Source organism: Elgaria multicarinata, chromosome 15 (assembly GCF_023053635.1).
Source record: "Elgaria multicarinata webbii isolate HBS135686 ecotype San Diego chromosome 15, rElgMul1.1.pri, whole genome shotgun sequence".
Classification (NCBI taxonomy): Eukaryota; Metazoa; Chordata; class Lepidosauria; order Squamata; family Anguidae; genus Elgaria; species Elgaria multicarinata.
In genome coordinates, this window is record NC_086185.1 from 32,995,791 (window position 1) to 33,017,436 (window position 21,646).

The following is a 21,646-nucleotide window of genomic DNA, read 5'->3' on the forward strand; positions in this document are numbered from 1 at the left end:
TTACTTTCGGCCCAACCCCCAGAAAGCTTCTCCAAAAGGGAATTTGGCCCTCGGATGGGACGATGTTCTGCACCGCCAGCTGCACTCCTTCGTGATGACCTCCCTCGGCCCCCCAGGCAACCCTCGAAGGCACCAGTGCCCTTTGCCCGGCCTCCCGTGAGAGAGGGGGAAGAACTGTGGCCCGCTGGTGGTGCAGCTGCGTTGCAGGCAGAAGGCCCTGGGTTCAGCCTCCAGCTACAAGGATCAGGGGGCAGGTGATAGGGAAGAACAGCCTTCTCTGCCTGAGGCCCTGGGGAGTGGCTGCCAGTCAGAACAGGCAATCCTGGTGTAGACAGGCACGTAGTTTGGTCTAGCATGAAGGAGCTTTCTGTCTCCCTATGCATAGGATGATGCAATTAAAAGTGGATCCCGCAGTGCTGGTCTGGGCTAAAGTGGGGCGCGAAATGTGCAGGGGGCCTTACACAAGTCTCCTTGTCACCGCTCATTTTATCCTCAAAATAACCCTGCAAGGTAGATTGGTTAGGCTGAGAGAGGGTGACTGACCCATCCAGTAGACTTCATGGCTGGTGAGGGATTTGAGTCCAGGTCTGCCTGACCCGCTAACCACCACGGCGTTATGGCACTTCAGCACCACTTGGGGCCAAATGTCCATCGCAAAAGGATGTGCCCCTCAGCACCTCAAAGGCCAAAACAGAGGCAAAGACAGAAGGAGCAGCATCTGTGGCCAGCAGGCATCTTTGGGGATGATGGGCTAATGCCCATCCACTTCCAAGCAGCCCTCCCACCAAAGCCATCTGCTTGCCTGGGTTGGGAAGCCACCTCCTTGTCCAAATTGTTCTACAGGCAGGACAAATGTGAGCCATCCCAGTTGTGACTTTTGCTGGTTGGCATTTGCTTGCGGCCAGTCCAAGCACACCATGCTTGTTTCCAGCAGAGGGGCTCCCTTCTCCCCTCTGAGGTGCCGCTGCCTCAATGCTGCAGTGCCCCCTGGGAAGGTGCTCAATGTCTTTTGCTTCCTAGGCTAAACAGTACTCCAGCAAGTCTCCTCAGGTTGACATTTGACCAGTCCAGAAAACAAAAAGAAGCAACCTTTTGTCCATGGGTGGGGTAGCTTGAGTTCAGTTTAAGGGCTGGATTCAATCTTGGGCTGATGGATGGAGCCAAAGGCAAAGGTGGTCAAAAATACAAATTCTGCCAAGATGTTGCACTTTACTGCCAAGTAACGAAGGCTTTGGAGAGGCCTTTCCCCCATTCAGAATGGGGAGAAAACTGCAGAAAAAGCTACGAAGCCACAAAGCGGTTTTGAGGAAAGGGGGGGAGGGCAGGGGGGAGGGCATGGCTCACCTGGGAAATCCCCAACTCCCGTTTTAAGTAACTTGCCAAGTCGAAGTACTGGTTGAACACCTTTATTACAACAGTAACCAGGAACAGAGAATTATTCAAGTTACTGCAGAAGACATGAATCTTTTGCAGAGGTTTTAGTGCATCGTGTTTGTCATGGGAAGGGTCTTCTTCTGTTTAACAAGTGCAGTGAATGTGGCAATGCTCTTGATTCATGGGCACTCGTGACCCATCCTGCTGTTAGAGGTAGGAGTGTTGCACTGGTTTAAGCTTCCTCCTGAACCCTTCTGTTCCAGGCATGCATATATTTACACATGAGTCTAGGACAGAAGCTGGGCCCGGTGGGGGAGGGGGGGAGGTCACAGTTGTAGAGCTTGAGGTGCCTGCACCTGAGTGAAGGCTGTGTAACATTCTCCCTCCTTGCAGGGTAAGTAAGGGAGCAGCAGGTCCTTGCTCCTAGTACTGCTACCTGATGTTTTTCTTTTGCACTGAAAGAGTGCCGGGGGGTGGGAGTGGGCGGAGTGATGCTGCCACTTGTACGAGGGGATTCCTCAAATATTTGATCATAACCAAATAACTGGTGCCCAACTGACCAGTGTCAAAATCCTGCTCTTTCTAGGACATAAATTAACGTTTACATTGTGGGGAATAGTATCTTCTTCACCTCTCTGACCCATTTCTCCTACAAAGTTCAGAAGCTTTTGTAGAATTTAGGCTGTTGCATGTTGTGTGTGTACTTTTACAGACACTGCATTGGGATTCCTTCTTTCCCTCCCTGTCGCTGCATGGACGGTTGGGCAACCCAAATGTGGAGCTGAAAGTGATGTGGAAACACTCTAGACTTTTCCATCTCTGCTGCAACCCAACAGGCCTGCTCAGGCCACCATCCAGCTATGCAGAACTTTGATCAGACAACAAAGTGAGGAAATTTGGCTTCTGATACTGTAGCTCCTGGAAGATGAGAAGAAAAGGGGAGGAAAACTATTGAACTCGAAAAGGAGAAGGAAGGATATATTTAAGCGACCTTCCCCAACCTTGGTGTCTGCCAGTTGTTTTGTACTACAGTTCCCAGTTGTAGTCAAAACATTTGGAGGGCACCGTGCTCGGAAAGGCTTTATTATTGGTTAAACCAGACTTGCCCATCCTGGTGTGCTCCAGATGTTTTGGACTATCTCTCATATCAGCATGGCGCTGATGGCCAGGGATGTGGGAGTTCTAGTCCATCTGGAGGGCGCCAGTTTGGGGAAGACAGACTTAAAACCACTGGGGACAACTCAGAAGGCCGTGTAGTTCCTAGCGTGATGGTGACTCCCCCTGCTTGATTAAATATCTGGCATGGTGGCTTCTACCTGCATGATATAAAAATGGGTGTGATTCACAGAGAAGCGGTAAAAGGCTCCTCAGAGCTGGTCTTTTCATTTCATTACAGACACTTTGGTTTGGTTTGTAAGGGAATAAATTCACTGTGGTTAACCTATTCATATACTCATTCAGTTCTAGTCACGTTTTTAATTGTTGTAGCCAAAGCCAGCCAGTATTATACCATAGAGCTGGAGCTTGTGTTTTAGTCAGGTGGCTAAATGTGTGAACTAACAGAAAACAAAAATAGTTGTGAGGTTATGTTTTAAAATCTCTGTGTGGGCCAAACTAGGCGTGTGGGTGTTCGTGTATATGTCTCATTCAGATCCTAATTTCTGTGACAACGGAAAATAGTTCTTGACCATCTTCCCTGTGGTATCCATTAATGTATACTGATTGGTAGGAGCTTCAAGACAAATAAAAGGAAGTATTTCTTCATATAATGCATAGTTAAATTATGGAACTCACTACCACAAGATGTAGTGATTGCCACCTATTTGGATGGCTTTAAAAGGGGGTTGAATAAAGTCCTAATGGTTATGTGCTACCTCCAGTATCCAAGGCAGTAAGCCTGTGTGCACCAGTTGCTGGGGAACATGGGTGGGAGGGTGCTGTTGCACTATATCCTGCTTTGTTGGTCCTTGGTCGACAGCTGGTTGGCCCCTGTGTGAACAGAGTGCTGGACTAGATGGACCCTTGGTCTGATCCAGCATCAGGGCACTTCTAGAGTAGTTACCCTGTCAAACAAGGAGACAAGATTTGTTTCATATGACCTATTTTTGACAAAGCTATTTTTGACACAGCACTACCTTATTACATGGCAGGATATAAATATTTAATAAGACTTCCAAGGAGGCTAACAAATGATAAAACAGCCGAATTAAAATGCAATTTAAAAATTCAAAACAAATCCACCTGGGTTGGGAGGGGCAGAAGAATTTAAAAAATATAACAACAAAAGCAATAGATACAATTAAAAAATAATAATTAACCTTTTAGTCCTATCTGCTGTTTTAGCGGTTTTAACTACTAGAAGCCTGAGAAAACATAATTGTTTTGACTAGGCAACATACTGGAGTGTCCCTGGCAAGGGAGTGCCACAGTTAAGATGCCACCACAAAGAAGGCCCTTCCTTTCTCTGGCTTCCTCCTGAATACAACGTCAAGGAGCAGGATGCTTCCTGTGGGACTTGATTGGAATATAAATAATTCCTGTTTGGATCAGGAATAAAAACAAAAACAGACTAAGCTAGCCTTCCTCAACTTGATGCCCTTCAGATCTGATGGGAGCTGGATTCCAACACACCTGGAGGTCACCAGGTTAGGGGAAGCTGGTCTGAGCATTTGAACGGATGGATACATAGCTCAACCTTGCTTCTATGCTGCTCTCAATGGGCAGGGTCTGTCCAGATTTTGACTCCACTGTCTGAATAAAATCTGCATGTGAAAATGTATATGGGGCCTTCGTGCACAAAATGTAGGTTTCAATTTTTCCATCCTTTAATGTCTATTTACAGATAGCTGTAGCAATATTGCCTCCTCCCTAACAGAGGCTCAGCAGCATTCATAGCATAGAGGGTTGTCCAATGATTGGTTAACCAATCATTCATTAGTGTCTGTTACAATCTACTACAGTATGTTAATTTGGGTGCAGGTGGTTGGGCCCTATCTTTATTATTATTATTATTAACTTTTTATTAAACATCAATACAAATCAATACATCAATACAATAAAACAATACTACATAATACACAATAATATAAAATAAACATTTGATAAGATATATTCTAGCTTAATTCTATTAACATAATCATACTTAACATAAAAGTGCTCCCCCCACCCACGGGATCTTATTCCTGTTTCCAGAATCTCATTGCTTCCTCTGGAGGTGTTTTCCCTCTCCCCTTTGATAAAACAAATTCTTGAAACTGTTTCCATATTCCCTCAAAATCATTCGTTTTTATCATCCCTCTTCTAACTTTTATATTACATGTTAATTTATCATTAATAGCAATATCCCATATTTCTTTATACCAATCTTCTATATGATAATCCCCTTGAACCTCCCAGTTTCTAGATATCATTAATCTTGCTGCTGTTAACAAGTTCGTTATCAATTCTTTTGTCTCTTTAGTACAATTCAGTTCTCCATATAATGATAACAATGCCACTATAGGTGTCTCTTCAATCTCCATTCCTAAAATTTCTTGGTGGCCCTGGTCAAGGTTCCTTGAGTCTGTTTGTAGTAACCGGGAGATCTGAGCCAAGACCTCTTTGTTCAGACTTCAAAGCCTATGTCTTTAAAGCACTGAGTTGCCTTCTCCAGTTTCCAGAAAAGGATTTGACTTGACACTTGACTGGACGGGTGATTGTGAAAAGAGAGGTCATGGGCGGAAGGCAGTTTAGAATAGGTTCTCCAGGGCGAAGGCTGTTGGGGTTTGAAGTCTCACTTACGGCTGCTGCTATGAGTGAGTGAGTCGGCCTTTCTGTGGGAGGGGTCAGGAATTCTGGAAGCCTGCTGCTGTACCAGTGTTTCAATAAAGAATCTAATCTGCTCTTTTTCTAATGCTGTCCTGGAATTCGGTAACTGTCTCTGTACAATTGCAAGAGAAGGAAGTTGATTTGCAAAGGAAACAGCCCATTCAGCTCTGGCCACAATGGGAAATAAAACCGATTGTTCCATACTTTATTTTCGCTGCCTGACTGAACATTCTAGCTTGCCCAGCCTGGCCTGTAGTTGAAGAAAAATAAAAACAGCTTGGCTAACTTGGCTCATTTCTCCCTCTCTCTCTCTCTCTCTCTTTTTCTCTGCTAACAGCATTGTTAGCCCTGTTTTTAATTCTGCAACTCTGCACATCAAGTGGTTGAATTTGACTATTCAAGAAGAAGAAGAAGGCAGTAGTGTGTATGATTCAATATATACGAAGTGCCCAAAGCACACACTACACAATATACATACAGTGACGAATAGTAACAAATAACCTTATTTATTTACAATATTTACATATCAGCTGCGTGGTCATTAATGGCCAACTACCATTTGTCCAACAAAACTGTGCAAGAAAGGTGCTCCTAAATAGTAGTCACTTTACAATAAATATTATTTCCATATATAATATACAAAATCACAGTCACAATTATTTAACATGACACGGTGCTAATAATGACATCAGATGAATACCTTTTTTAAATATATATTTTTATAATAGAAGGTTATATTTGTTATTTTCTTGTTTTTATATGCGTTATAAAACTTTACACGACAGGTCTCCGCTGCCTTTCGCATTTTTTCCAGGCTTCAGGCAGTCCGGCTGCTTTTCATTCTGGAGGTGTTTACCCCATTATAAGTGTTTGGAGATATCTACCACACAATAACCTAATGGTTTACAGCCGAGTCACCACGGTGTTTGTTCTGACGAAGCTCTCGCGAAAACAGGAATAATAAACCATAATAGCAGAGTTGGAAGGGGCCTACAAGGCCATCGAGTCCAACCCCCTGCTCAATGCAGGAATCCACCCTAAAGCATCCCTGACAGATGCTTGTCCAGCTGCCTCTTGAAGGCCTCTAGTGTGGGAGAGGCCACAACCTCACCAGGCAACTGATTCCATTGTCATACTGCTCTAATAGTCAGGAAGTTTTTCCTGATGTCCAGTTGGAATCTGGCTTCCTTTAACTTGAGCCCGTTATTCCGTGTCCTGCACTCTGGGGTGATCGAGAAGAGATCCTGGCCCTCCTCTGTGGGACAACCTTTGAAGTATTTGAAGAGTGCTATCATGTCTCCCCTCAATCTTCTCTTCTCCAGGCTAAACATGCCCAGTTGTTTCAGTCTCTCTTCATAGGGCTTTGTTTCCAGACCCCAGATCATCCTGGTTGCCCTCCTCTGAACACGCTCCAGCTTGTCTGCATCCTTTTTGAACTGTGGAGCCCAGAACTGGACGCAATACTCTAGATGAGGCCTAACCAGGGCCGAATAGAGAGGAACCAGTACCTGACGTGATTTGGAAGCTATACTTCTATTAATGCAGCCCAAAATAGCATTTGCCTTTCTTGCAGCCATATCGCACTGTTGGCTCATATTCAGCTTGCAATCTACAACAATTCCAAGATCCTTCTCGTTTGTAGTATTGCTGAGCCAAGTATCCCCCATCTTGTAACTGTGCCTTTGTTTTTATTTCCTAAATGTAGAACTTGGCATTTATCCCTATTAAATTTCATTCTGTTGTTTTCAGCCCAGCACTCCAGCCTATCAAGATCAATTTGAAGTTTGTTTCTGTTTTCCAGAGTATTAGTTATCCCACCCAATTTGGTGTCATCTGCAAATTTGATGTGTTCCCTGCACCTCCTCGTCCAAATTATTAATAAAAAAGTTGAAGAGCACTGGGCCCAGGACTGATCCCTGCGATACCCCACTCGTTGCCTCTCTCCAGTTTGAGAAGGTTCCATTGATAAGTACTCTTTGAGTCCGATTCTGTAGCCAACTGTGAATCCACCTAATAGTTGTTCCATCTAGCCCACTTTTAGCTAGTTTGTTAATCAGAATATCATGGGGCACTTTGTCAAAAGCTTTGCTGAAGTCAAGATATGTAACATCTACACCATTCCCACAGTCCACAAGGGAGGTTACCAAAAAATGAGATCAAATTAGTCTGACAGGACTTGTTCCTGACAAATCCATGTTAGCTTCTAGTGATCACCGCATTAATTTCAACGTCTTTACAGATTGACTTCTTTATAATCTGCTCCAGAATTTTCCCAGGGATGGATGTCAGACTGACTGGTCTGTAGTTCCCAGGTTCCTCCTTTTTACCCTTTTTGAAGATAGGGACAATGTTAGCCCTCCTCCAGTCGTCCGGCACCTCACCCGTCTTCCATGATTTTGCAAAGATAATAGACAAAGGTTCTGAGAGTTCTTCCGCTAGCTCCTTCATTACTCTAGGATGCAGTTCATTGATGGTGCTATATAAATAAATAATAATAATAAATAATAAATAATAATAATTTGAACTCATTCAAGGAAATTAGGTGTTCTTTGACCATTTGTTTATCAATCTCAAATTGCAATCCTGCCCCCTCAACTTCTGCTTCACTTTCTCCAGGGGGGTCATAGACCCGCTTTTGGGAGAAGACTGAGGCAAAGTAGGAATTGAGCACTTCAGCCTTTTCTTTGTCATCTGTTATCAATTTGCCATCCTCATTAAACAGTTGAACCACCATTTCTTTCCTCTGTCATTTACTACCTACCTGAAGAAAGCCTTTTTATTTCTTTTAGCATCCCTCGCTAACCTCAGCTCATTCTCTGCTTTAGCCTTCCTGACGCCATTTCGGCACTTCCGTGCCACCTGTCTGTACTTTTCTTTTCTTTTGTAGCCTGGCCTTCCTTCCACTTCCTATATGTATCCTTTTTTGTCTTCAGTTCATCTCTAAGCTTTTTGTGGAGCCACACTGGTTTCCTCTGTTGTCTTCTATCTTTTCTCCTTGTTGGAATTGTTTGTAACTGTGCCTTTCAAATTTCCTTTTTTAAATACTCCCACCCATCCTGCACTCCTTTTCTCATTAGGCTTACTTGCCACGGGACCTTACTTATTAAAATCCAGAGTACGTGTATGGCTACACTCAACTTTTGTCTCCTTCATAATCAAGAATTCAAGTATGACGTGGTCACTTTCCCCCAGAGTTCCCGTAAGTGCCACTTTATCAACTAAGTCATCCTTGTTTGTCAATATCAAGTCAAGGATTGCCGATCCTCTAGTTCCTTCCTCCACTTTCTGTAGGAGAAAGTTATCACCCACACATGTCAGGAATTTCTTGGAAGGGATGCTTTTGGCAGTATTGGTCTCCCAACAGATATCAGGGTAATTGAAGTCCCCCATCACTACTACATCACACTTCCTTGAAACACTGGCAATTTGTTTCTCAAAAGTTTCGTCCTCGTCTTCTCCTTGATTGGGTGGTCGGTAGTAGACTCCAATTATCATGTTCTTTTTATTCCTTGCCCCAAGAGAAGGCTGAGGGGAGGAATGATAGCACTCTTCAAATATTTGAAAGGTTGTCACACACAGGAGGGACAGGATCTCTTCTTGGTAATCCCAGAGTGCAGGACAAGGACTATTTTATTTATTTATTTATTACATTTTTATACCACCCAATAGCCGAAGCTCTCTGGGCGGTTCACAAAAATTAAAACCATGAAGAGCATAATAAAACAACCCACAAACTAAAAACACAAATACAAAATACAGTATAAAAAGCTCAACCAGGATAAAACCACACAGCAGAAGTTGATATAAAATTAAAATACAGAATTAAAACAGTATTTAAGTGTAAGTTAAAATTAGTTGTTAAAATACTGAGAGAGTAAAAAGGTCTTCAGCTGGCGACGAAAGGAGTACAGTGTAGGCCCCAGGCATATCTCTCTGAGAAACTCATTCCACAGCCGTGTTGCCACAATGGAGAAAGCCCTCCTCCTAGTAGCCACAAGTTACAGGAAGCCAGATTCCGACTGGACATCTGGAAGAATTTCCTGACTGTTAGAGCAGTATGACAATGGAACCAATGACCTAGGGAGGTTGTGGGCTCTCCCACACTAGAGGCCTTCAAGAGGCAGCTGGACAGCCATCTCTCAGAGATGCTTTAAGGTGGATTCCTGCACTGAGCAGGGGGTTGGACTCAATGGCCTTAGAAGCCCCTTCCAACTCTACTATTTTATGATTCTATGATCAGCTATATTTAGGGATTGTGTGCTCGTGTGTGGGCATGCACACAAACAACAACACACACTTGTAATTTAATAAACAGAATTTGAATTTGTAACCAGTGTAGTTCTTAGGATAGGAAACCTGATGCCCTTCACATGTTTTGGACTGCAACTCCCATTATCCCCAGTAATTGGCCATGCTGCCTAGGGCTTAACCCCTATGCCCAGTTTGAGTTAGTAACCTGGAAGCTGTATTGCCAACAAACTGAAATTTCCTTGCAATTTTTGAAGGTAGGCCCACATACGATACATTAGAATAGTCAATCCTGGATGCTGCCAGAGCATGGATAACTATGTCCAGACTACTATCTTTGCTTCTCTTAAGGGCTCAGCAGATCTGTCCTCCTCTTCACCTTACCTCCAAGGCAAGCCTGTATCTAGCTTCAGTGTGCCGACTTGGCCATGTGGAATAAGAGTCCTTTTGTGCTGCAGCCTCCCGGGCTGCTGGCTGGTTTGTTCTGGAGAGAGCAGCCTCCTTCCTGAACTGCCGTTCGCCTTTAAACTGGGAAAAGAAACTGAAGCCAGCAGCTGGGAGGGTTGGCGGCATGGCTCTTCCCCCTCAGATGGTAATGCTGCCTTGAGAATAATAGTGTGTCAGTTTTGCCCCTTTGATCCAACCTCTTGCCACCCCCCACATAATTGCACTTGAAGGGTGAGCTGCTTGCGGGCTTTATGGCCCCATCCAGAAGCTGACGTCATGACAGGCGTTCATTTTGTTTCCATGTTTTCTTCAAATTGACCTTTCAGTCAGGAATATAAAACAAAACCCAAAATGACATCCAGCATCTGAAGGAAGAAGTTTTGTCTTTTTTAAAAAAAAGTTTTAGATAAGGATTGAGATAGATCTTTACAATAATGAAAAGAATAATTAATATGATTCACCAGCTTGTTTCCTAATAGTCTTCCTGTACTCTTAGAAATGTGGCTTAATAAAATAAAGATCAAATTGTGTAGTCTTTGGGATTTTTCCAGTTGCAAGCTATAATAAATTTAGCTGCTGTTTGGGAAGTTGACAATTAGTTCCAAGGGTCCTACTACATGGGATGGCGTCACATATCTGTAAACAAATCAGTGCTATAGGCCACTTTCAGGATTGGGGCCATCGCATGCAGGGCGGGAGGGTTAACGCTTTCCTCCCGCACGGTGCTCCAGATGAAAATCATGCCCCTGAAGCTGCTATTTTGGGTTGCTTGTAAGCTCTTCCCTACTCAATCCAAGGAATTGTTTTGCTGGGAAACTGTTTTGCTTCCTGTCCTGCTGAACGTGCCTATTCCTGTTTTATGTCTTCAGATATGCCTGAAGGGAGGTAACCCCCTTCCTAGGTCACTGTGAGCCCGTAACCAGCCGCTTGGAACTATTGCTAACAAGCTTGTTTTCTCTGTGTTTTTCCTGGATAGGTTGTAAAAACAATAGGCCTGAGAGAAGTTTGGTTCTTTGGACTTCAATACCAGGATACCAAGGGCTTCTCAACATGGCTGAAACTAAACAAAAAGGTATTAGTGTGTGTGTGTGTGTGTGTGTGTGTGTGTGTGTGAGAGAGAGAGAGAGAGAGAGAGAGAGAGAGAGAGAGAGAGAGTTCTCTGCTGCCTTCCCCCCAAACATGGTCCCTTTCTTTCTTAAGCAGTGACGGAGCAATACATGCTGCGTGTTTGTTTTCTCTTCGGATTTCTCTGAACGCCCTGCGATCCCCTGTGAGAAAACCCTTTTGTATCACCTAGAGAAACTGCTCCCTGTCCCCATGCTGTCTTAAACTGATAGGGATTACAGTCTCAGGATAAATACCTTTGAACCCCAGTTGCATTTAAAAATGCCCTGGGTTCTTTCCCTCCCCCTTTCCTCCTCACTGCCCTTCACCTGCTCCAACCTCTCATTTCAGGTGCTCCATAGTGCAGTCATTCAGCCCAGTTGCAATTTCTGTTCTCCCAGTAAGTGACAAAAGTTCTAATTTCAAATGGCTGTGGATGCAACCCTCTGAGCTAGATCTTGCGGCCAATTCCCTGCAGGTGACAGCTCAGGATGTGCGCAAGGAGAGCCCTCTGCTTTTCAAATTCCGTGCCAAATTCTACCCTGAGGATGTGGCGGAGGAGCTGATTCAGGATATCACGCAGCGCCTGTTCTTCCTCCAAGTGAAGGAGGGCATCTTGAACGATGATATCTACTGCCCCCCAGAGACTGCCGTCCTCCTGGCTTCTTACGCTGTCCAATCCAAATATGGCGACTTCAATAAAGAGGTGCATAAACCGGGCTACCTTGCTGGTGACAAACTCCTTCCTCAAAGGTATGTCCAACTCGACAACTCTCTTGGCTTTGAAAGAGTGTTCTGTGCCTGCGCTGTGTTACTTCACTGTGTCTTTTGCCACTTCATGCTTTTGTGGAATCCAAGCATCGGTAAAGGTTTAGATGAGCATCAGTGACTTTCCACTGATCTTCGCGTTGGCCTAGGCCACTGCTGGCCCAGTCTGCCCCCCGCCCCGAGTTTTCTTGCATGGGCCATCCTTAGCTGGAGGCCAATCTGTCCGTTTCCAGGCAGTATCAGTTTCACAGTTGTTCACTCATAGTTCCATTGTGTTTAATTTCCTCAATCTGATTTTTTTTAAAAAAAAAAATCCTCTCAAAATAGAATTATGATTTGACTACATGTTAAGTGCCAAGAACTACTAAAAAAGTTGGAGAAGTACAAAGTCTGCTGTGGATGTTAGTCTGAGCAGAGCAAATCAGGGCATTTTGTATAGGAATTCATCAAGCCTGAATTCTTCACGCCTTCCTACTTTCAGAATGTCTCCCCCCTCCCCCCCCACACTTGTGATGTACCTCAAATGCCCTCTCTTCTGCAAGCTGAGAAATGGGCAGGCAGCTCTTTAAGCCTACACTGGGATAAGCAAGTGAGGCTCTGTAAGTTGACCGCACCAGATGATAGCTCTTCCAGATCTGTTCCATATGTGTGGTGAGGAACACACCTTTCCTCCTAACCAACCGGGGTGCCTATCCTGCCTCCAGTGCCCCCATGTGGGGCATAACATTCAAATAAGCCCAATGTGCCTTGGCAGAAATAATAATAGGTCCAGCACACATTGGCACATGTAATGGGTAGAATTGGGGACAAGCGTGATCTGGGCCTACTGGTGCAGAACCTATTTGAAAGGTATGCTCCATGTGGGGCTGTTGGAGGCAGGCCAGGTGCTTCAGGGAGTTGGGGGGCGCTAACATGTCCTTCACCACTACAGGTGTGTGTTTATGATGGATCCAGGGATAGGCATCCAGTCCAGTCCAGAACTTCTGAGGTGGATGGTAGAGCAGTGTTCCCCCAAAGCCTCTGTTGTTGTTCATGCCGGAGCAGAGGAAGTTAAAGACTCCCTCGGCTTGAATGTGCTTTGCTTGCCATTCATCTTTCCCTCCCCCTCCTATGAACAAATCTATGCGGCAGCTCTTTTTGGAATACTGCATACACTTGTGATTGGTCCATCTCAAAAAAGGTATCATAGAGCTGGAAAATATATTTTTTAAAAAAGCAGCTGAACTTATCACACACACACACACACACACACACACACACACACACACACTGAAATTGGTTGGCAGCATGGTTTTAGGACAAACAGAAGGAAGAACATTATACAGTGCATAGCTGTTCTATGGAATTCACCACCATATGATGTGGTGGCCATGAGATTAGACACACCATGTGGAATGTATTGGTCTATCAACAGGTTTATTAGCTGTGAGAGTTCCATGCAGGGCTGCTTTTTATATTCTTGCTCCTTGCTCAGTTCATAATACAGCCCCTGCTACGTAGCAGCAGTGTAGTAGCAGTGCTAATAAAGGTTGCCAACTAAGTTTGTGCTTCTTTTCTTCCTTTCTTGATTTGTATCCCACCTTTCTACCAAAAATTGACACTCAAGGTAAACTCCTTCAGTATAAGGTGTTACACGAGAATCTGCAGTCATCTTTAAGGTATAGCCTTAAGAGATGGAAGGTAAAAACTACAAGTGATTGGAAAAGTAATGAAGTGTAAATGTATGAAGGGGAAGCATTCTTTTTCTTAAGGATGCCTGTTGTGTCATGGCATTACACAATCATGCAGCAATCTTTTTTACCAGGTTGGGCTGAGATCTTAAACTGTGCAGCACTTACAACAACCTGGGGCACTAGAAGCAATTGCAGCATAATTTAGGGTCACTTGTGCATGACACTCTTGCCACATGGAGACATCCTCTGTTGGGATGTTAAAAAAGTGTCCATGTTGGAACAAAAGATGGCTCAAGTACTTATTTTGCTACAGCTAGTATAGATGCCGCTTGTCTCCTGATTTATTCTGCTGCTCTTTGCTTCTTAGAGTTTTGGAACAACACAAACTCAATAAGGATCAGTGGGAAGAAAGGATCCAGGTGTGGCATGAAGAACATCGGGGAATGCTCAGGTAAAGTTGTTACTGGGGTAGTACTTGCCCTGTGTTGTGTAGAGTGTCTTCTGTGGCTCTGTGTTGGTGAAATTAAAGTTTATAACAATGTAGCTGTCTTTTAAATATTTCAAGAACTTCACATACTGTAAGTCCCCTCAGCAATTCCAACATCCTGGCATTCTTCCCACACTACAGATAGGAAGGGTTATGGCTGAAGAAATGGGCAGTGGCTCATTTAAAGCCCCCTAATGAGTCTCCTGGACTGAGACAAGAATAAAATGCACAGTTACAAGATGGGGATACTTGGCTCAGCAATACTACAAATGAGAAGGATCACAGAACTGTTGTAGATCACAAGCTGAATACGAGCCAACAGTGTGACATGGCCACAAGAAAAGCAAATGCTATTTTGGGCTGCATTAATAGAAGTAAAGCTTCCATTACTGGTTCCTCTCTATTCGGCCCTGGTTAGGCCTCATTTAGAGTATTTTGTTCAGTTCTGGGCACCACACTTCAAGAAGGATGCAGACAAGCTGGAGGGGTTTCAGAAGAGAGCAACAAGGATGATCAGGGGTCTGGAAACAAAGCCCTATGGGGAGAGAATGAAAGAACTGGGTATATTTGTCCTGGAGAAGAGAAGATTGAGGGGAGACATGATAACACTCTTCAAATACCTAAAAGGTAGTCATGAAAAGGAGGGCCAGGATCTCTTCTCGATCCTCCCAGAGTACAGGACACGGAATAACGGGCTCAAGTCACAGGAAGCCAGATTCTGGCTGGACATCAGGAAAAACTTCCTGACAGAGCAGTATGACAATGGAATCAGTTACCTAGGGAGGTTGTGGGCTCTCCCACACTAGAGGCCTTCAAGAGGCAGCTGGACAAGCATCTGTCAGGGATGCTTTAGGGTGGATTCCTGCATTGAGCAGGGGGTTGGACTATATGGCCTTATAGGCCCCTTCCAACTCTACTATTCTATGATTCTATGAAAACCCAGGTATTCCTGGTTACCACATTTGTAATCGCTGTAGCGCCCCAGTTCTCAGGGAAAGTTCGTAGCTCAGTGGTAGAGCAGCTGCTTTGCAATGCAGAAAGGCCCAGATTCCACCCCTGGCAGCATCTCCAGGTAGGGCTGAAAAAAACTCTGCCTGAAACCTTGGAGAACTGCTGCTACTGGTCAATGTTGACAATACTGGGCTAGATGGACACAGGGTCTGACTCGGTAAAAGGCAGGTTCCTATGTTCCTATGTGGAACTTAGTGGCTTTCAAATAGTATGTTGGGTTAGACTCTTTGCCGCTTGCATTCATGTTTGTAGAAGTTGTCCCGTTTATTTGCAGAGCCCAGGGTGGAATGGGAAAGGGAAAGTTCCACTATTCAATGGAAGTGCATCATCTGAGCACCACATAACTGCCAGTTTCTTTCTCCTCCTGGTAACCTCTAGTACTTCTTCATGGTCTCTGTGCATCACATTTAATGGGGCTTTGCGCCTGCGTGGAGTCTTGATCGGGACTTCCAATAGCTGAGAAGCGTTTTAGGCAGGAATTCCTCCCCCACCATCTTACATATATGTACCGTGTTCCTGCCTAATCCCTTAGTTCCTCTTCAACCGCCATCTAGGTTGCTTTGTCAGGGACTTCCTCGGTCTACAGTTAGGCCCGCTGAGATAGAGACAAAGTTTGTTCATTATATCCTTTCTTCCTCTCTTTCAAAAAAAAATAAAAATCTTCATTTCTTCTCCAGTTTAACTTTTATTTCGCTCTTTGAGCGCATGGCCCTTAAGACCCCTTTCACCAAGTACATTCAATGTGGCAGTAAGTTGTCGCCTTCGGACGGCCACACCTTATGCTTGCTGTGCCTGGAGGTGTCGCACATCGTTGAGACCTGCAAACACTGCATGTCCTTCTCCAAACAGGCAAGAAAGAATAGCACCGATAGACTAAAATCCATTCTCTGGCAAAAGGCTCTTCAAGTGCTCGACACTCAAAAGTTGATGGCAACAATGGCGGACATAGTGCCCAAATTGAAGCAGCCGTGGGACCGCGGACGGACGCAGGCAAGGGTTACCTGGCCCTACCGCCGTCGCCGCATGGTCGGCAGCGGCAGCGGCAGGGCCAAGTAAACCTCACTTACCTTTTTTTTTAAAAAAAAAATATTTTATTTTTCTACAATACTTAAACATACACATTTACATTTTCACATAAAAACAACAACAACAACATACTACATAATGTTGAAATGTTGAATACATATCTTAATAACATAATCAAGATTAACATACAAGTGCACCCCCCACCTCGGGATCTCATTCCTGATTCCAGAATCTCATACTTCCTTCTGCTGGTGGTTTCCCACTTCCTTTAGAAAACACAAATATTAGGAACTGTTTCCAAATTCCTTCAAAATCATTTGATTTAGCTATACCTCTTCTCCATTTAATATTACTTGTCAATTTATCATTAATAGCTATATCCCATACTTCTTTATACCATTCTTCAATAGAATATTCCCCTTGAATCTTCCAGTTCCTAGCTACAATCAATCTTGCTGCAGTCAACAAATTCGTTATCAGTTCCTTAATTTCCTTTTTACATTTAAAATCTTCTTCAAATAGTGACAGCAATGCAACTTTTGGTGTTCGTTCTGTCTTCATTTCCACAATTTCTTCAATCTCCAAAAACACCATCTTCCACAATTTCTGAACATAGTTACATTCCCACCACATATGCAAATATGTTCCTTTAACCCCACAACCTCTCCAACAATTTTCACTTACCTTTTTTGCGGAGCTCCGGATCGAGGCGAAGGATCCGCCTTCACCTCAATCCGCTCCGCAACGCTCCGCGGCTCCCCCAATCCTCTTCGCCTCCACCTTAAGGGGAGGCGAAGCCCCCCGATCCACTCCCCCCGATCCACTCCCCCGATCCACTTCCGAGGAGAAGCGGAGCACATCCCTATTTGTTTCATTGATCTCATTTTCAAAGTGGCTGTGAAAACAAAAGGAGATAATCCCATACACATCATCTGAAATACCTTAGTGGAAAGACGTGTTACAAAGTCTTTCCAGCAGTCAAATTGTGTGTATCTGCCTTCCTCAATCCCACAATATGGTAAATGCAGATGAACTCTTAATTTATTGTGGTTAAAAATGTGCTTGGAATCTTGGTTGGATAAGCCCATTGTTTTATTTGTGAAGTGTGTCAAAATATAATGGTTCAAAGTGGTTCAAACTAAGTTTTCTGAAGATGGTATTCCTAGTAGGTTGGCTCAGAGAGAACCAACTAAATGTTCTCCTGCTCCTGCAAGTTAGATGTGGAGAACATCAGAATTGTATATCCTTGCCACACTGGTTAAGTTCTGTCCAGTGCTCATTTCAGGTATGAAATTTAATGTCTGTTCTGTTCTTTTATGTACTTTTAGAGAAGATGCTGTCTTGGAATATTTGAAAATTGCACAAGATCTGGAGATGTACGGTGTGAACTACTTCAGTATTAAGAATAAGAAGGGTTCAGAACTCTGGTTGGGAGTGGATGCCCTTGGACTCAACATTTATGAGCAGAATGACCGGTAACAAGACTATCCCTGATCTTCCTGTGGAGTTGTGGGAGGGAGAAGGAGGGCAGGAGAGAAATAGGAGGTCTGTGGGACCGTCTATCAATTCTGGCCAGCTAGATGATTCCAGGAACCTTATACACAGATGTCAGAATGGACCACAGAAGAGCGGTGGTCCTCCAATTTATCCAATTAAGCCATCACCATCTGTGCCCACTGCAACTGGGCCACTTGCAGCATCAGAGGAGCCTGAGAAGAGGTAGCAAGCTCCAGTGGAGCACAATAGTGGCAGCTTTCTCACTTTTCTCCCCAGCCTCCATCATTCATATATATTCTTCCTCAGAAGATCATGGAGGTTCTATTTAGCTATCATGGCTAATGGCTATCCCAGGGTAACAAAATGGGTGTCATGTTGACTAGTGCTGTGTTGCATGGCATGTGTTGCATTTCAAGTGGGACATTTTGCTCCTGAGTCAAGATCTATGCCTGGCTGCGACTAGAGTTTGAATGGGTTGCCTCTCTCAACATAGACACCCACTTTGCATGTATTAAATTCAGTGCAAATTTATCAGTCTATCTGATTTTTGTAAATTCTGAGCAGCAGTATTTCCCCCCCTTTTAGATTCACATTGGAGATTAGAAGCTAACATGGATTTGTCAGGAACAAGTCCTGTCAGACTAATTTGATCTCATTTTTTGATCGGGTAACCTCCCTTGTGGACTGTGGGAATGCTGTGGATGTCAAATATCTTGACTTCAGCAAAGCTTTTGACAAAGTGCCCCATGATATTCTGATTAACAAACTAGCTAAAAGTGGGCTAGATGGAACAACTATTAGGTGGATTCACAGTTGGCTACAGAATCGGACTCAAAGAGTACTTATCAATGGAAACTTTTCAAACTGGGGAGAGGCAACGAGTGGGGTACCGCAGGGCTCAGTCCTGGGCCCAGTGCTCTTCAACATTTTTATTAATGATTTGGACGAGGAGGTGCAGGGAACGCTTATCAAATTTGCAGATGACACCAAATTAGAGCAGCACGACAATGGAATCAGTTGCCTGGTGAGGTTGTGGCCTCTCCCACACTAGAGGCCTTCAAGAGGCAGCTGGACAACCATCTGTCAAAGATGCTTTAGGGTAGATTCCTGCATTGAGCAGGGGGTTGGACTCGATGGCCTTATAGGCCCCTTCCAACTCTGCTATTCTATGATTCTATGATCAATTGGAAACTAATACCCTGTAAATGTAGACATGTTGGACTGCACCTTTTGGCTCACCTTTTGAAATGGTAAATCCCTTTCTTGTTCACTTTTTGCAGGTTAACACCAAAAATTGGATTTCCGTGGAGTGAGATCAGAAATATTTCATTCAATGATAAGAAGTTTGTTATCAAGCCAATTGACAAGAAAGCACCAGTAAGACACCTTTTATGGCATTAAATACTTTATTATATTAATTGATCCAAATATGTGATCGAAAAGCAGCAATTCAGAGTAGTTCAAGAAGCCTTAATGGGATTGGTTGATCTCAAATGAAACCAAACATTAGAACATTACATATTAAGTGTAGACTTATTTTGTTGATGATGAGACCAATATCTGAAGAGCATTTTAAAGAGTCAGCCATGTGTCGGGGTCCCCAACTGGGATCTGTTAGATGCTTCCACACAAGGCCATTGTGGTAGTAAAGTGGAGTTTTCTCCCCCTAAGATAAGTTAAAGACTCCGGATGTGAACCAGAAATTACTGTGGGGGTGAGTGAACAGCTGAACCTTGCCACTTCAGTGCTGTTCCGCCCTGCCTCACTTGCAGAGCACACGTCTGACTGCTCTGGTCGGTACCAGAAATGCTTCAGGGCTTACATGGCTTCTAGGAGCGCCACCCTCTTGGCTTCGAGGCATTTGCTTTGTTGTTCTGCAAAATGGAAGTCCTCTCCCTTGCAAAACAGTTTCCCTGCCTCTATGTGTCAGTAGCGACATGGGTGTATGGTGTCAGGTTTTTGGAAACTCTTGTGAGTCCAGACAGTTAAGGCCTTGGGACTGAAGCCTGTGATGGGAGTCTTGGCTCTCCCTGTCCCATAGCGGGGCTGTCTGTGCTTGCTGTACCACTTTCCCCAGGCTTTTGGCACCATCCCCTAGGCGTTCGTAAACCTTCATCTTGGGCTGCTGCAATACACAGTCTTTGGGGCCACATTTTGAAGGTAGCTCTGGAGCTCGAGAAAGTTACAGCCCACCTACTGACAAAGCAAGTCCCTGGGAGCATAGCGCATAGCCGTTCTACCTCTGCCGCCGTGGATGATTGCTTCCAAGCCCAGCTTTAAGTTGCTGGTGATGTCCTTCAACAATTCTTCCTGGTACATTCCCAATGGCTTCTTCCTGTGGGGGAAGCCCCGCTCTGTTCCCCTCTTTTTCATGGGGAAGGACTGTGAGGTCCTGAGCTAGGCTTTCTCCATAGTGGCACCAAAACTACAGAACGGCATGCCTAGGGAATCTTGACTGGTCCCTATATTGTAGGTTTGGGGGATGGTGTGAAAACCTGGCCTTCTAAGAGCTGTTCTTGCTGGTTAATTAGATGCTTGGCGGCGGCTCTTTAGACCTGGGTATTTCATCTGGCTGCTCTATCTTTTCTTTTTTAATGTGTGAGGGACTTTCATAATGTGTGAGCCAGTGTGGTGTAGTGGCTAAAGTGTTGGATTGCGAGTCAGGAGATCCACTCGGCCATGGAAACCCACTGGGTGACTTTGGGCCAGTCACAGATTCTCAGCCCAACCTACCTCACAGGTTTGTTGTTGTGAGGATAAAATGGAGAGGAGGAGGATTATGTACGACGCCTTGGGTTCCTTGGAGGAAAAAGGCGGGATGTAAATGCAATAAATTATCATCATCATCATCATCATCATCATCATGTGTGTTAATATTTCTATGCCGTCTTTCAGACATGCTTAAATAATACCTGAGAAGGTTTTTTGGGAGAGCTTAATTTCTGGCAAACTTGCAATTTTTCCAGTCTTCCTGGCTCATCTAAGCTAAGGATTGTTGGAGAGCCTTTTTAGGTTCCTATTTCCAAGAGGGACACTTAGCAGGGGAACATGATTACTGAAATAGGGGGTTTTGTAGGCCAGGGGCTACACCTGGAGAAGAAGGGGACGTGGTGTGCCTGCATTCTTGGTTGATCCTGTACTGTCCCTTCCTTTTTTGCAAAGGATTTTGTATTCTATGCCCCTCGGCTAAGGATTAACAAGCGTATCCTAGCTCTCTGCATGGGGAACCATGAGCTCTACATGCGTCGGCGTAAGCCAGACACGATTGAGGTGCAGCAGATGAAGGCCCAAGCTCGGGAGGAGAAACATCAGAAACAGATGGAGAGGTGTGTACTGCTGAAGGTGAACTTTCCTCAAAGGGAGCAGACTGCAGAATGCGGTGAAGTGTTGCCAAATGCTGGTAGCTTCTACTGGCTTAACCACAGTCATCTGCTCTAGAAAATCTCCTGGCGTGGTTGCCATTCAGTGTATGGGTTGGGGCATTGTGTTATTTCCCCCTGCAGAGTCTGCTACTGGGATGCATTCGGAGGTTAGCAATTAGAGCCTTTATCTGGCCTCTCTGTGGCCAGCCTGGATGAACATGAAAAGTAGTGGTGTCCCTTGCTGGCAAACTTGCTTTCAGAGCTGGGGAATGAGATATTGGCCCACCACCCCTCACTTCCTTCTCAAAGTGTCCCTGCAAGGAATCTAGTTACTAACTGTTAGAATACATCCTGGGGTGGGAGCTTGTGGCAATGAAGTCAAGTTTGGGATGGAGTATAGGAAGGGATTTGTAGGTGACACCAGCTTTTTCATGATGGCCCAAATGTGGTCTGCCCGGAGTCCCGATCCAGCCCCCCAGCCATGCCCCTGTTCTACTCACCCTTTCTACCAACTTGCTTTTGCACAGTCTTTCCTTCATTTTAAACGTTGAAATGCCTCTCCTAAGGGTTAATCACTGGCAGGAAGAGCTAAATTTGGGAGAGAGAGATAACTACTTAAAAGTTTGGGAAACACCTTCTTTTACAATTAGGAATGGTGGAATAAATCTTTTACCAGTCAATCAATTTTGTATATATCCAGTCCCAAGTCCATTCTATCCAATTTCCACGTCAGCCTGCACATTAAAAAAAAACAATCATGAAAACACACATTTATTTTCATATACAATTTCCCCTAATATACACACTTTTTGAGGCAAGAATTGCACCAGAGAATTCGGGAA

General features: G+C 44.4%; 1 protein-coding gene across 1 annotated transcript in view; it reads left to right on the forward strand.

The window, feature by feature from the left end:
* The window catches only part of MSN (moesin), a 68,441-nt gene that overhangs the window by 38,057 nt on the left and 8,738 nt on the right, over window positions 1–21,646 (forward strand). The window contains exons 3-8 of the mRNA XM_063141669.1: window positions 10,853–10,948; window positions 11,459–11,733; window positions 13,789–13,872; window positions 17,274–17,420; window positions 18,723–18,819; window positions 20,605–20,768. Coding sequence (XP_062997739.1) covers window positions 10,853–10,948; window positions 11,459–11,733; window positions 13,789–13,872; window positions 17,274–17,420; window positions 18,723–18,819; window positions 20,605–20,768 — 863 coding nt within the window. The remainder of the gene's footprint in view (window positions 1–10,852; window positions 10,949–11,458; window positions 11,734–13,788; window positions 13,873–17,273; window positions 17,421–18,722; window positions 18,820–20,604; window positions 20,769–21,646) is intronic.